Source organism: Gordionus sp. m RMFG-2023, chromosome 1 (assembly GCF_954871325.1).
Source record: "Gordionus sp. m RMFG-2023 chromosome 1, tfGorSpeb1-WG-v2, whole genome shotgun sequence".
Classification (NCBI taxonomy): Eukaryota; Metazoa; Nematomorpha; class Gordioida; order Chordodea; family Parachordodidae; genus Gordionus; species Gordionus sp. m RMFG-2023.
The window spans coordinates 82,768,703-82,783,220 of NC_088775.1; the positions used below are offsets into that span (position 1 = coordinate 82,768,703).

General features: G+C 25.7%; 1 protein-coding gene across 2 annotated transcripts; it reads right to left on the reverse strand.

Moving 5' to 3' along the window:
- Positions 1 to 356: 356 nt before the first annotated feature.
- Positions 357 to 12,109, reverse strand: LOC135922900 (atlastin-3-like). 2 transcript variants are annotated; one of them, XM_065457413.1, is made up of 11 exons: positions 12,072 to 12,109; positions 11,804 to 12,025; positions 11,489 to 11,638; positions 9,048 to 9,152; positions 7,437 to 7,544; positions 6,896 to 6,988; positions 6,340 to 6,478; positions 4,662 to 4,789; positions 2,798 to 2,926; positions 1,541 to 2,101; positions 357 to 1,077 (listed from the first exon to the last, which is right to left on the reverse strand). In XM_065457413.1, exons 2-11 carry the CDS (start codon positions 12,014 to 12,016, stop codon positions 820 to 822), a joined length of 1,884 nt encoding a protein of 627 aa, XP_065313485.1. In that variant the 5' UTR covers positions 12,017 to 12,025; positions 12,072 to 12,109; the 3' UTR covers positions 357 to 819. The 2 variants fall into 2 exon arrangements, with proteins under 2 accessions (XP_065313485.1, XP_065313486.1); XM_065457414.1 differs by having other exon boundaries at positions 12,076 to 12,093.
- Positions 12,110 to 14,518: the final 2,409 nt, after the last annotated feature.

The following is a 14,518-nucleotide window of genomic DNA, read 5'->3' on the forward strand; positions in this document are numbered from 1 at the left end:
TAATCTTGTTACTTACTTAGTAAGCCTAAAAAAAATTCTATTTGGATATGTTTTTTTGAGATTCCCAGATAAAAAATAAATTATGAAGTACGGAATTTGTAGATTTAACATCTACCCGCAGGCCAAACCATCTGGTTCCTAAGAAAAGAGACCCTGCATGATGAATATAAGATGCCCTTAATTTAGCTTCCCCTTCGAGATTTCAATGATGACATTGCATTGTATCCTTGTTTTAAAGGTCCCCACAACCTGCAAAGCATTTAATATTCACTTTTAAATCATAATATAATTATATATTTTAGTTATAAAATAACATTTAAATTTATATCAAAGCTAGTCCAATGATATTGAATATAAAATTTAAAATAAAAGTTGTGCATTTTAAAGATTTTGGTATATGAAATTAAATGTTTTGTACATATGGAATTCTAATAATTATTTATAATTACAAAATAGTAATTTGAAATAATATTTTTTAAAAAAACATTATAATTTGTGTTTTAGAAATTGTGATTGCATGACTACATTATATAATTTCGTATGCATATTATACCATATCATATAGTTTTGAAATAAGTAATCCTAACATATCAAAATGTTTTATTCCTAATAAATAATGCACAGTAAATTTAATGGAAGATTTTACAAAAATATATAAAATAGTCGAATTGCTAGGAATTATGCCTTATAAAATTATATATATTTAATTTTGATAAACTTTGGAGCTTTACAATCTAATAATTAGTTAGAATATCATGAATGCGTGCTTAAAAATGACTTAAATATAATTTTTTTGTAAAATAAGCTACTCGTTTTTATTTAATTTATACTATTTCTATTCGTTTGTTTCTTCGTGTTGGAATTAGGATTTCGGTGTTTTATTTGCGATGGTTTGGCTTCGGATTTACTAGTAGATGAAAAATTCTTATGAGAATGATCGTGTGTAGAAGTCTTAGATGGTTGATTAGATGTTGAAGACGATGAGTGAATAGTGGAATTTTGAAGAGGGTTAGGTAGGTAAAATGTGCTATTAATCGTGGGGTGTTGCATGACCATCGTGAACCACTCGCAAAATACCTTTTAATAATAATTAAAAATTATTTCAAAAAAATGTTAATAGTCAAGGCCTAGAATAAAATCGGATATCTATTTCTTAATTTTTTTCAAGGTAACGACATTAGTAACCTTTATATTAAAAAAATGACCATTAGGATATCACATAACTCGGATATTATAGTTACATTTCATCACCATAAAATTTATTTTAAAAAATAGCCATTAAGAACATTGGTCATCTCGTAGATTTAAACAATTTTAAACTTGCCTTCTTATCTTTACTCTTTAACAAGAACTATTTTAATGGTTTATTTTTCTAATAAATGGAGATGGGGGTATTTCCCCCTATTTTTTGTAACTTTTAATTTTGATAAACTACACCAAATATTTTTTAATAATATATATTATGGATTTTTTTAGTGGCAATAAAACTTAAGTCAACCAAAATAAAAAGGAACAAAATAAATATAAGTATATAATATACTGTTTGCCATATTATGTTAGCCATTGCGTCAATAGCAGTTGCCACTTCGCTCAACCCTATACCACCTACGCCAGCATAAAGTTCATTATTATCATTCGCATTACTTAATTCTCTATTCTCGGTTATCAATATGTTATCAGAGGGGCTGGGATTTGATGAAGTGACTCTGAGGTTGGAACCGGAACCACCATATAATCGCGAATAGATCCATACTACAAGCAAAATGAGAAATATTCCTGATGCATAACCTACGAGTTTACCCAGGCCCGTGAGCCCTACGATTCCGAGGATAGATGAAAGTAAATAGCATACTGACAACAGGGTGGCTAAAACAATCGGAGTCTTGCCGGCCGAAAATAAGTTTTTGGCCTCATTATTCCTCCTGTAATTATTATACATATCTTTGAGCTCGGTTTGAAGTCTCTCTTCAAAGTGGCGACTGAACTCGGGCCCTCCCATTTTTTTCGTGCCCCTAAAGAGAAGTAAGGCTTTGCGCCTGTCTATGGCATCCTCTCTCTCAACCAGGGCAGGATTGACGTAGGGGCGATCTGAACCGCATACCTGTATAAATAAGTTCAAGGCAGGCGTAAGTACAATGGTAAAGTTATAAAAGAAAAGAATAATGTTATATTTAATAATATATTTTTTTGTTGTTAAAGAAGTTTAGAACTGAATATTTTCAAGGTATATTCAATTAATCCGGCACCAGTATTTTAAATGATTACCAAATAATCGCACTAATGTATAACAATTAAATAATTAATTATCCAAAAATTAACACAAATTTATTATAATTTAAATTATCAATCACAAAAAAAAATTTCTTTAGCAACAAAAAAACAATAATTAAATATAAAATTATACTTTTCATTATTTCACTTTATATTTGCTTACTAAAATAAAATTTTCTTTAACAACAAAAAAACAAATCACTTTACATTCGTTTTTTTCAATTTAATATATCCAAATAACCTATTCAAATTTTTCTTTATTCACCACTTCCAACAACAATCATAATTGAAAAAAATAGTCTCCTACCCTAGAGACCACTAGGAATGTTGAAGGTAAAAACCCTATACGCAGCATATTCATGAGAAAAATTTTCTTTAGCAGCACGCCTAGAATTACCCCTTACCTCCAATAATATTTTCTAACTGAGGTTAACTCTTCTGTGTGAGATATCTATCCTATCCCCCTTTCATGTTACCAGACCATGTAAAGATTAAATACTCATAAATAATATAATTTTTTTCAAACTATGTCCATCAATTGAGAGTATCTATCCTTCGAATTAGTCAAAGCGGTGAGATTGTTAGCTTCGGCTGTTGCTAATAACATGGTTTTTGGCTCGGGGAGCTCATCACCTTGGTAAATTTTAATGTAGGCCTAAAAAAAATGTATTCAAAATATAATAATTTAGTAAATATAGCTTTTTTTTCATAAACCGAGCTAACAAGATAATTTATAATAAAAAAAAATATTTCTAAATATTTTAAGCCACTTCAAGCGGAAGTGGGCAAGTGTAATTTAGTGAGATTTTTCATAATCATTATATAAAATTTTGTATTAATAATTATGTTTGATTCTCATATTATTTTCGACAGAAATGTAGCCTAATAATTGCACTTAAATATACCAATGTGGCACTCTTATATAAGATATTGCCACCACCTCGTTATTGGAGTGAATTATCGACTAACAATTAGATATATTTTAATTTCAGACTTTTAAAGACTTTTAACCATTAAATATATATGTTCATCAAATAACCAATATATATATAAATTTATTTATTTATAATCATACAAATGCCAAAGAGAGTAGATTTATCAGGGAAATGATTATAAATAATATAAGAAATTATGAGATCTAATAATGTATATCTCCAAAATTTCTTTATAAATTTTTTAAATAATAAAGGGTAAGTAAAAAAACTGGCTAATTGAAACCGACAGACATGTCTGAACCGCTGTCCTCATAAATGAGACAGTTCAGTCAATCGATCCAATCAGATTATGTTAAAGATCTAAAGAATAAAACTTCGACCTCACTAATTTCACATGCATATGAGCCATCAATTTTGATTATTTTTAAAAAAACTATTTTGCTGAAAATGAATATTTTTTTCTCTGAATACATTTATATCCTATAATATTGCGATTTCAATTATTGTTCAAAACATTAAATTGATTTTATTGTTAAATTGTATTTATTTTTATTAGTTCCCAATATAGTAATCATTTCATCCCAGTAATTGTTGGGGGGGGGGGGGGATAGTTGAATTCACTCCACTCTCTCTGATTATTACTGTGGGTTGACAAATTTCAGGGAACTCCCTACCCCTCTCAATCAGGGCTCATGGTAGAAATTAGGGAAATTTGTCCACACAAGAGGCAGCAATTGGGGTAAATTCGTGTAGTCCAGGGGCAACCATTGTATGAAATTCATCCAACTGCGAGAGAGCTCGGTGAATTTAACGAACCCTGCTGTGAACGCAATTAAACAAAAGGAATGACCATTTGTTGATGTCATTGAGGTGGAGTTGGAGGAATTACTGGAGGAAATGATAACACTCTTGGAATTTGAATGGACGTGTTCAAAACATCAAATAGTATTTTTTAATAAAATTCTTTTTCATAATTAGGTTGAATAAATTACGGTTGAAAACCCATTGATGTCCTCCTAAACCTGAGTGTCAATAAAACATAGAGATAGATAACTTTTTCAATACAGTTATGGATGGTGTCAATCTTTTTCGATGTTGGACCGAATAATAATTTATTTCGACCATATATATTTATCCTCAAAACAACAAAATAAAATTTAAAAATCCGTTTGAGTAACTTTTTATTTTAAATTTTCAATATTAGGGGAGATGTCGTTACCAGACCAATAAGGTTCAAATTGCGCAAGATCCATTTATCGAATATCGAAATGTGACGTCTAATTATATATAGATCCTTTTTTTACACTAAAGAATTAAAGCCCGTCACTTTGATATAAAAAATGTTATAAATCAAATCCTGGTCTCTTTCTTACTTCAAAAAAATGGTCGATTAGTTCACTCCAACAGATGATATATTTTTATTTTTTTAAATAACAATATATATAAAATATTTACTTTAAAATACTCGAAAAGTTCTTTCCCGGTAATTTTGATGCCATTTATTTCTTTGATCATTAAATTTTCTGGGGCGAAAATTAAAGGGGCTAAAATTTTCATGAGCTCCGTGAAATCTGGTTGAATATCTTGCGCATTAACAAATAAATTTAATTATTAATTCATAAGAGAATTATAATTATATCAATTATCACATTATAAAAAAAACAATGGCAAATTAAGACCATACTATTGGAGGATAGCAAGGAAAATATTAAACTTTGCTAAAACCTTCTTCCTGAAAATTTTGGATATTTCGGGTGTTCGAATATTAAAAATATTGATCGCCTGGTTTGCTAATTAGTGGTAATAATTCCAAACAATATCCAAATTTTTAATATGTAAATATTTATATTTTTTATAATAACTAACAAACGCACAATCTCAAAGGCTCATAGCCATTTTATATTATTATTTTCTTAAAATATTTTTTTGTAAATGGATTTTAATATAGCAGACGAAATATTCATGTAGACAATATTACTTACCTATATGTTTTATTTGAAGTAACCCAACTTATGTAATTGACAAGTGTCTTGTATTAAAGGTTAAAAAGATTGTTATTGTTAAGATATTAAAATGGTTTCTAATCAAATTTAATCATTTTTATTAATAACTTGTCAAATCTGACGGGTCATGTGATTAAATAATTTCCTTGAGTTGAATCATATTCGTTTTATTTTATTTATATAATATAATTGTAAAGTTCTGGACCAGGTTGGGGGGTTCAAAAATCTGAAATTGTTTTGCTGCATGAATTTTTAATGCTCAAACTCACCCCTAGCCCAAAATATCCAGTTTGGCCAAAAATATATCAGATAGTTTAGAAGAATTTTATAACGACCTTTTTTTGTTTAAATGTCAAAATGATAAGTAAAGAATATTTAATATGATTACCCTGTAATATTTAAAAATATATACATGGGTTTGATGGACATAAAAATAATTTATGACAAACATAAAACATCGAATATTTAAAAAAATATATATCCTTTTTTTAAAAAAAAATAATATTTATATAGAAAATATTTTACTTAATTATAAAAAATTTTAATAATAATGTTCTTAATGATTTGGATAAACTGGTAGAAAATTATTTTTGATTGATCTAAGATATTTATTGAGAATATTAATAAAAATAATTTAAATCTTGTATTTTGCATCATTTTCTATTCCCGTACATTTTTTTTACGACAATATATCATATCAGTAAATATTCAAATAAAGTAACCCATGACCAGAAAAAAAAAATTAAGGTATTTAAAAAAATTTTATATTAATTATTTTTTTAAATATTATATGGTAATATCAATTTGTATAATTTTTTTTAGATATTTCGATAACTCTAGTTTTGTCATCTTTGATTAATGTTGTTAAATGGCTCAATTTGAGCCGATTTTTAAAAACAACCAAAGCCTCGATATTGCGTTAATAAACGTCTAAACCTTTGTGCCATATATGAGCAAAATTTTCAGGGCTTGCGTAATATTTTTCTGGCTAAGAAATTGAGTTAGATGTTTAAAAAATTGGGCTCAAATTGAGCCGTTTATCAACTTTAGCTGTCAATTTGAAAATTAAAAAAATGATAATTCCCGTATCATATTTTTTTTAAAAAATGAATATATAAAGTAATTCAAACCTTTAATCTTTCCATCGAATTGTGGAGAGGTGGCAACGTTAAGACCTGGGTGGGGCAAAAGGAAACAATCAAGTTTTTCGAAACAGGTTCTAATATGAGCTCTAATCTGCTGAAGTTCGGAATGTTGATTATCTTGAATCTTTTGTATATTTAGTTGCGATTATTATTATTCGAGTAATAATAGTATTTCTTTAAAAAAAATATTTGTAATTTAACCTTAAAATAACACGCTAGCTTTAATAAATATTTCTTGAAGTTAGGTTTTAAATAGTTGTTGAAGACTTTATATAATTTAATAATATTAAATACCCGTGGCATTCGCTATGAGAGCAGCGAACGCGTGCTAGCGAAGCCTAAAATAATTCATTTATGAGCATGCGCAAATTTATAAAAATTAACCATAAGAATATAAATAATAAGAGCGAGCAAAGAAGCCAGTTTAATATAGAATAGGTGGCGCAAAAGAAAAATCTTCAAAAAACAAAAATATCATAGTAATAGTAAACATATATCTGTATTATATGATATATTTAATATAGAAATAAATATAGAAAACTTCTAATCGTTTGTCCAACAATTTAATACCACCGCTTAAGCCAAAGGGATACTCGTAAGGATAGCTCCAGTCCCTAATTAGGAACATTAGATGCTAAATATATACGATAAAAATTAGTGTAACATATTACTAACCCTGCCATTTTAGTCATTAAAAAATTACTTTATTTTATAATAAAATGAATTATCAAAAACTAGATTTATTTTGCTTTAGAATGAAGTATAAGGCATTAGAGACTACATTACATATGTCATGATTAAGTATTATGTTTTATATTTTAAATAATTATCACTATAAATTTATGATTAAGAATTATTTATTTAATATGCTCATAAAATCTAAATAAATTATTTAAAACGAATAAATGCGAAAATAATTGAAAAATTGTTGTCAGATGTTAAATTTATAATAAAATTATCGAGGCATTTCCAGTTTGTTATAAAAAATTACTCATTTTAGAACTCTGCGTTTTTAAACTAGGCGATGGATGAAATGGTTGATAAAACAATAAACTTTCCAATTATGAAAATCAAAGCTTTACTTGGAAAGGTTTATTAGTGTAATCTTCAAAGGCTAATCTCCCGTACTCAGAGAATAATTGCAAATGTTGTAAATCATCTTCTTGAATATTTTGAATAAGGTTGAATAACTATATATATTTTTTTAGAGTAAAAAAAATGTAAATATAGATAGTAAGACTTAGTTTATTTGAAAGAGAATAAAAGCTGTAAGGATTAAGCCTATTCAAAAAAAGAATCGAATAGAAATAGATATAAATAGTAAATTGTCCGTTTTAATCGAATACGAATAAATAGTTATTCGATTCAAATAATATAGTACTATTTAGATAATTTATTTTTTTAAATAGCAATTTTTTTTAAAAAAAAATATGATTAAATTTCATCATTTATTTTTTTCCAAATTTGTATTGAAATAGATTACTTATTTTACAATTTTCTTATACCAATTTTTTTTTAAATAAAATTTAATCCCAAAATTGTGAAAAATTTATAGTTCTAACCCTAATAATTTTGTGATAATTTTATTACCTAAAATTCTAGCATAATTTACGGATAATGAATAATGTGATTATATTAATTGAACATGATGATCAAGTTTATGGGTGGTAATTTAATAATGTGTATAACCATGTAAATAGTGAAAAGGCTGATTGTAATCAATGCAAGAGCATTATAAATACAAAGGAAGAACAACATCTCTATCAAATACCCCAGATCGGAACCCCTTCAATTATAATTAAAATTTTCTAGGCACACTATATATCTTCTATAGTTATATCAAAAACGGAATCTTAGCTCATTAGCAATTATTTTTCCAGATTATGGGTATTATAGATAAAAAACGGGATTTTTTTTAAACAACCTTTTACCGATGTTAAAAAATTAACTAAGTCTTAATCTTTCAATAGTCATATGGATAACCCATATTATTTTTTAAAAAAAATTTTTTCGATATTTTCCTCATAACATGGGGTAAAGAGTTTAAAAAAATCTTATTTTTTATTATCTCAGGTAATATAATTGATAATGAGCTAAAATTTTGTTTTTGATATAACTAGAACATATTATAACGTGACTATAAATTTCTGGTTAAAAATATCAATTTTTTTGCTCATTTGAAATAGAATTCCATTTCTCCAGCTGTATTAAAAAAATAATTTTTTTTAAAAAAAAAGATAACTATTTAAGTTCTTTATAATAATAAAATTATCATTAAAACTGTAAAATAAAAGGATCTTGAATATTATTTTTTTATGATCTCGATTCATCAATAAAATTAGTACACGCCAAGACTCTTAAATTTGCATACGTATATTACGTTTGGGGAAAATGAAGAGTAGAAAATAATATCCATTATTTATTGTCAGGTGAATTTTTTAATTATTTCGTTAAACCAACTAAAACTTAAGTTCTTTTTTTAACAAGATTTTAAATTAAATATAAATAATATTTTGCAGTTAAAAATAAATTATCATTCTCTAAATCAATATTATTGAATACAAAAACTAATTTTAACATTCAAATGAATAACAAAAATAAGTTATTCGATTTATTTAAACGAATCAAATGTGAATAATTGAACTATTCGATTCATATTGTTATTGAATAAGCTTATATATTCCATGATTTACTTGCACGGAACTTAGCATGGTACTAAGAGCGAATACAGTGGCACAATCTTTAACAGTGGATTGACTATCAAAAGCCCCTTGCGTATCCATTAATAATATTACAACCTTTTAATTAGGAAAATAATTTATGAATATTAACGAATAATAGATTTATATTATGCAAAATTGATATTTTGGTGACAGAATGATTTACAAAAATTTCTATACACTTATGTATACAGTATGTCCCACCAATGATATCTAACCACTCTTATTTATTTTTAGCTTATAACGAATAATAGATTTATATTATGCAAAATTGATATTTTGGTGACAGAATGATTTACAAAAATTTCTATACATTTATGTATACAGTATGTCCCACCAATGATATCTAACTCTTATTTATTTTTAGCTTAAAAAAAAATATATAAATTATGGAGGGAAAAAAAATCAAAATGAAAAATTTACAAAATTTAATATATTTTAATTATTAAAAAATATATTCTTTAAAATATATTACTACTCAAAATTATTGTCCTACAATGCTGAAAAATTATTATTTTTATCCATTTATTTAAAATTGACTTTATAACTCTATTCTTCGTGGCACTTATTTAATGAAATATTGGGATACATTCTGAGATATCGATTTTCCTATAAACACTAAAAAAAACATATAATTATTTCTTCCAGGTCAGTGCTTTCCAATCTCTCATTTGAATTAAACTTAAATATTACCAAATAGAATCGGGATCTGTGTTAGATATCTGCAAAGTTAGGCCCGGCCCGTACCCAGCCCAAACGGGCTTCGGGCCAGGCTCGGGCCTATATCTATTTAAAATAATTGGGTTAGGGCCGGGCCTTATATTTTAAGAAAAAATTTGGGCCGGGTCGGGTCGGACCTTGCAAATTTTTTTAAATATATCTAAATTTATCAATTTTATATTGAATTTTTTATGTAAAATAAAAATATTTGATTTTATTTATTGAAACTAAACGAAATATATGTCTTTTATTTTGAGTAATTATAAGGATTAATTTCTATATTTAAATAAATTCGGGCCGGGCTGGGTCGATAAATTTTTTTGAAAAAAATTTTGGGTTCGGGACAAGTCGGCAAAACTTTTTAAAAAAAATTACGGGTTCGGGCTGGGCTGGCAAAACTTTTCTAAAAAAAATTTCGGGCCGGGCTTGAAAAATTAGGCCCAAGCAGATCACTATTCTGAGTAACAAATTGATATTATGATCCTTTAATCCTTTCAGACTGGATAATATGAATTGTAAACTACTTAAATATCAAGTTTAAACTTAACGCTTAGATCATCTTTATTGAAACCACCAAGATATTAAAATTAAGTATATTTTAAATAATTAAAATTTATATTTATATTTGAAACAGAAGTTAATCAAATAAGAAATTTTTAAAAAGATATGATTTTTTTTTAATTTTGATGGTTAAAACAAATTTAAAAAGATAAAGGTGGAATTAATGCAATGTTCCCCTTCATCTAATCTTATTTTAAAATTTCTGACTCTTTATGGCTGGGGGAGATGGTATCCATATACCACTTATTCTTTCTAAATTTTTAAAAATTTAAGGTATATTTTATTTATATAGATAAAAGTAAAACTTTTTACTATAACGAAAATAAAAAAATTATCAACACATCTTTTTAGCACCAGAAATTGTTAAGGTATTTTATAAATTCTACAAAATGAACATCTTTATAAAAGGTGTAATTTTTTAAGGTCTTAATAATAAATTAAGTGGCTCTGCACTTTGGTGAGGATATCTTGATATTTAACAATATTTATATTATTTAAAATGGAATACTTTCTAGGACTTTTGAAATCATGCAACCTCGTAAGATTATATAATATGAAATAGCTGCTTTTAGTTTTGTTTATGTTTTTATAACCCTATTTCTTATTACCTCAAGATATAAATTTCATCTGAATTTTAAAATGGTTTTTTTTTTATTTTATAGATATCCTATTCAATATAACCTTTATAATTAAGAAAGAAGCACGTCTCTCAATTTTAGAAATCTCACACCAAAATGTTTACCCATGTTCATATTTTTAAAGAGACATGCTGTTTTTTAAATTTAAAAATAATTCTCAGTTAAGAATGCATATTATATTTATGGTATATAGTTTTACTAAAATAATTAATAGGCAACTGTTAATGTTTAAAAATATGAACATGGGTAAACATTTTGGTGATTATAGAAAAGTGAGAAAATATCTAAGCATATGGCTGCTATTATTCATATTTTTTATATAAATCAAATTAGAAATAAATTTTTAAATAATTAATATATTATATAAATAATTAAAATGTTAATTTTTTTAAAAAGATTAACAATTATTTTTACATATGAAATTTAATGTAAGCTTAAAGAGTGATTAATTATATATATATTATAACAAAAAAAATATTAATTGCATTGTTTTACTTCTTCCCCATTTGGTAATTTCCTAATAAAAGGTTCACTCCACATTAGTATCCCTGTAGTTTCTCTTTCTGATCCTCCTCTCCATAGAAACCCAGTTAAAGGCTCATGACTCTTATCATCTAACCATTTACCAGTTGAAGCATTTTGTGGCTATTTTAAATCAATTTTATGGATATCATCAAAAATTAAGTATACGTGATAGAACATTAAACTTAGAAATCAATACCATAAAATGTTATTAATAAACGCAATAATGATGATTTATAAAAAAATATATATATGTGTATCTAAAACATAACAAAATAATATGTTTACTGATATATTAAGGTATTTGAGAAATAGATTCAGTAGGAAGGACTTTCCTTTCCGAAAGGCACCAGCAATAGATACAACAACAACTTTTTTATTTTTAACCTTTTCATTAAACAAAATAGTTTTTAATAACTCCTCATTTAATTCAAATTTATGAACGTCATGGACAGAAATTATTTGAAGAGGTCGAGGAGTAGATACTTCATGTTGATCCATGAGAATGGTCTAAAGTAATTTTAAATTTATAAAAGGTGCATGAAATTTTTTTTACCAACTGTTCATCTAAAAGCAAGATAATTAATAAAGCACAAGGAAAGTTATAAATTATTTAATGTTACCAAAATGAAAAGCTCTTTAAATGGTGTTGTTTAACGAATTTAAGTTAATTTTTAAAATAGCCAAATTAAGATTTTAATCAAAATAATATTATGTAAGCTCTCAAAATTTTGTTATAAACATTTCTGCCACCTATGAGCAAAATATCCAGTAGTATACTTTATTAAAGTTTTGAGTTTTCCGTTTTTAAAATCGGGTTGCTTAACAAAAAACCTATAATAAAAGGTTCATAAAAAGGTAAAATTTTATTCACAAAAGGTAAATCGTCATTTTACAGAATTTTTGTCATTTTATATTACCCTGAAAGAAATGGAATTACTTTGCCAAATTTTTTTAAATTTTGTATTTTGTATTTTCTTTCTTAATTTTTTTCGATATTTTTGTTATCTCTTTTTAATTTTATGTCCTATTTATTATGTTTTTAATTTTTATCATTATTTATTAGTTTTTTATTTATTTTTTTTTTGTATTTTTTTATCCATGCTAAAAAAACAATAATGTTAAAAAATTTATTTAGTGATTACTTAGAAGACCATTGGCATACACAGCGTTGGGGATATAATCCCCTCCCAAAGTGAAATATTCTTTGTTTAAAAAATATTGTTTCATATTTGTTAATATATATTATTTTACAATAATTATTCGTATAATCTGTATATATTCCAATTTACATTTATATATCCTATTCACATCAGAAAAAAACACGCTACTAATTTATTCTTCCAAATAATATCGATTCTAAATTTTCCTTGATATTTATCTATCATTCTAAATTTATTACCAAATACATCTTCCCTATAAAGCTAAAATATTTTTAAAAAATGGCATCGATTTGATTGATACTCAGAAGGGTCAAGATAAGGGGGGGGGGAGATTATAAGCGCTGGGCTAATGACCACTAAAAAATTTGATAGCCTTTTGAAGCAATGGCATTACTAGGGGGAAGCGTGCAGGGGCTCGAGCCCCCTAAAAAATTTGAATAGCCCCCTGAAAAATATTTATTTTATAGCTCCTTAATGTCCATTTGATCTAAAAAATAAATTTTTTTGTTTGCCACCTGAACGACTTCTTTTATAATTCTATTAAGTAATATATAGATTTAATTTTATTATTTAAAAATTAATAAACTATCTAAATTTTTATTAAACAAATACCATTTTAATTAATAGATTATATTATTACATATAAATTATATTTTAAGTATGTCAGCTTGCAATCAAATTCTGTGTTAAAATAGAATATCAATATCAATCACTAAATATTAATTTAACATAAACAGTTGAAGCTTTATTGAATGTTATTATTTAAATTATTATATAGCCCTAAATAAATAAATATAATCATTTATTAATTGAAACAAATTAATATTGTAATTATCCGAGTTCGAAATCACTAATCAACTATATTATTCATTTTTAAATTTAATTACCATACTTCTTCCTAAAAATATTTTCAAGGTCCAAATAAAGTATAAGAGATTTCTTATTATATATAATTGATTATAAAATATTAGGTAAAATGCCACTTCAGACGTATTTAACAGTTATATAATATAATATTTAACAGTTAATATTTTAATAAATTTTACTATTAAATGCTTTTGATAATAAATATAAGTAACAATTTGCATTTCTTTAACGCCATCTATTTATTTAAAAATTATTTAAAATTAAACATCTTATTATTCATCCCACAAAGGTTGTTATAAATTAGATATATTTTCTTCTCTATACCAACTTAATGTTGTGCGAAATAATATATAAAATCTTAATTGCTTTCATCATTTCACTCTGGTTCTTATTTTATAGTTATAAAATGTTTCATTTCTAATATGGCATCCTTGCCATGTAAATAACTCAAGGTTCAATTTATTTGCAAAATTTATTATTTTTAGTGTTGTTATTTTATCAATTTATCTAACATAATAAATTATGATATGATGGCTATGACTGCAAATTAACCAGCATCTATTATTTGTGACACTATGTATTTTAAGAATATTACTATAGCTGCTGAGAGCATATTATAGATAAGCAATAATGGCCAAATGTGTAGTCGTTTATATATCATTAAAATGGAAGATATTCTTTTAGAAATATAATATCTCACAATAATTATCTCGATTACTTATCTAACTTTTATCATATCATTTAAGAGGAGGCTCTAACAACCATATAGTTTTATGATTTGGATTGGTCGTTTATATTCTTTTCTTTAAGAATTGTTAATTTGGTTAGACATTTAAATTTTTCCTTATTGGTCCTTTTCATAAAACATTGTGCAAAATGGTAACAGAAAGTTATATTAATTTCATTACCTTTTGTCAATGTAAGTTTCTAAGAATTATATTGTCTATGTCGTTTTTAAACCATTATCAATTGA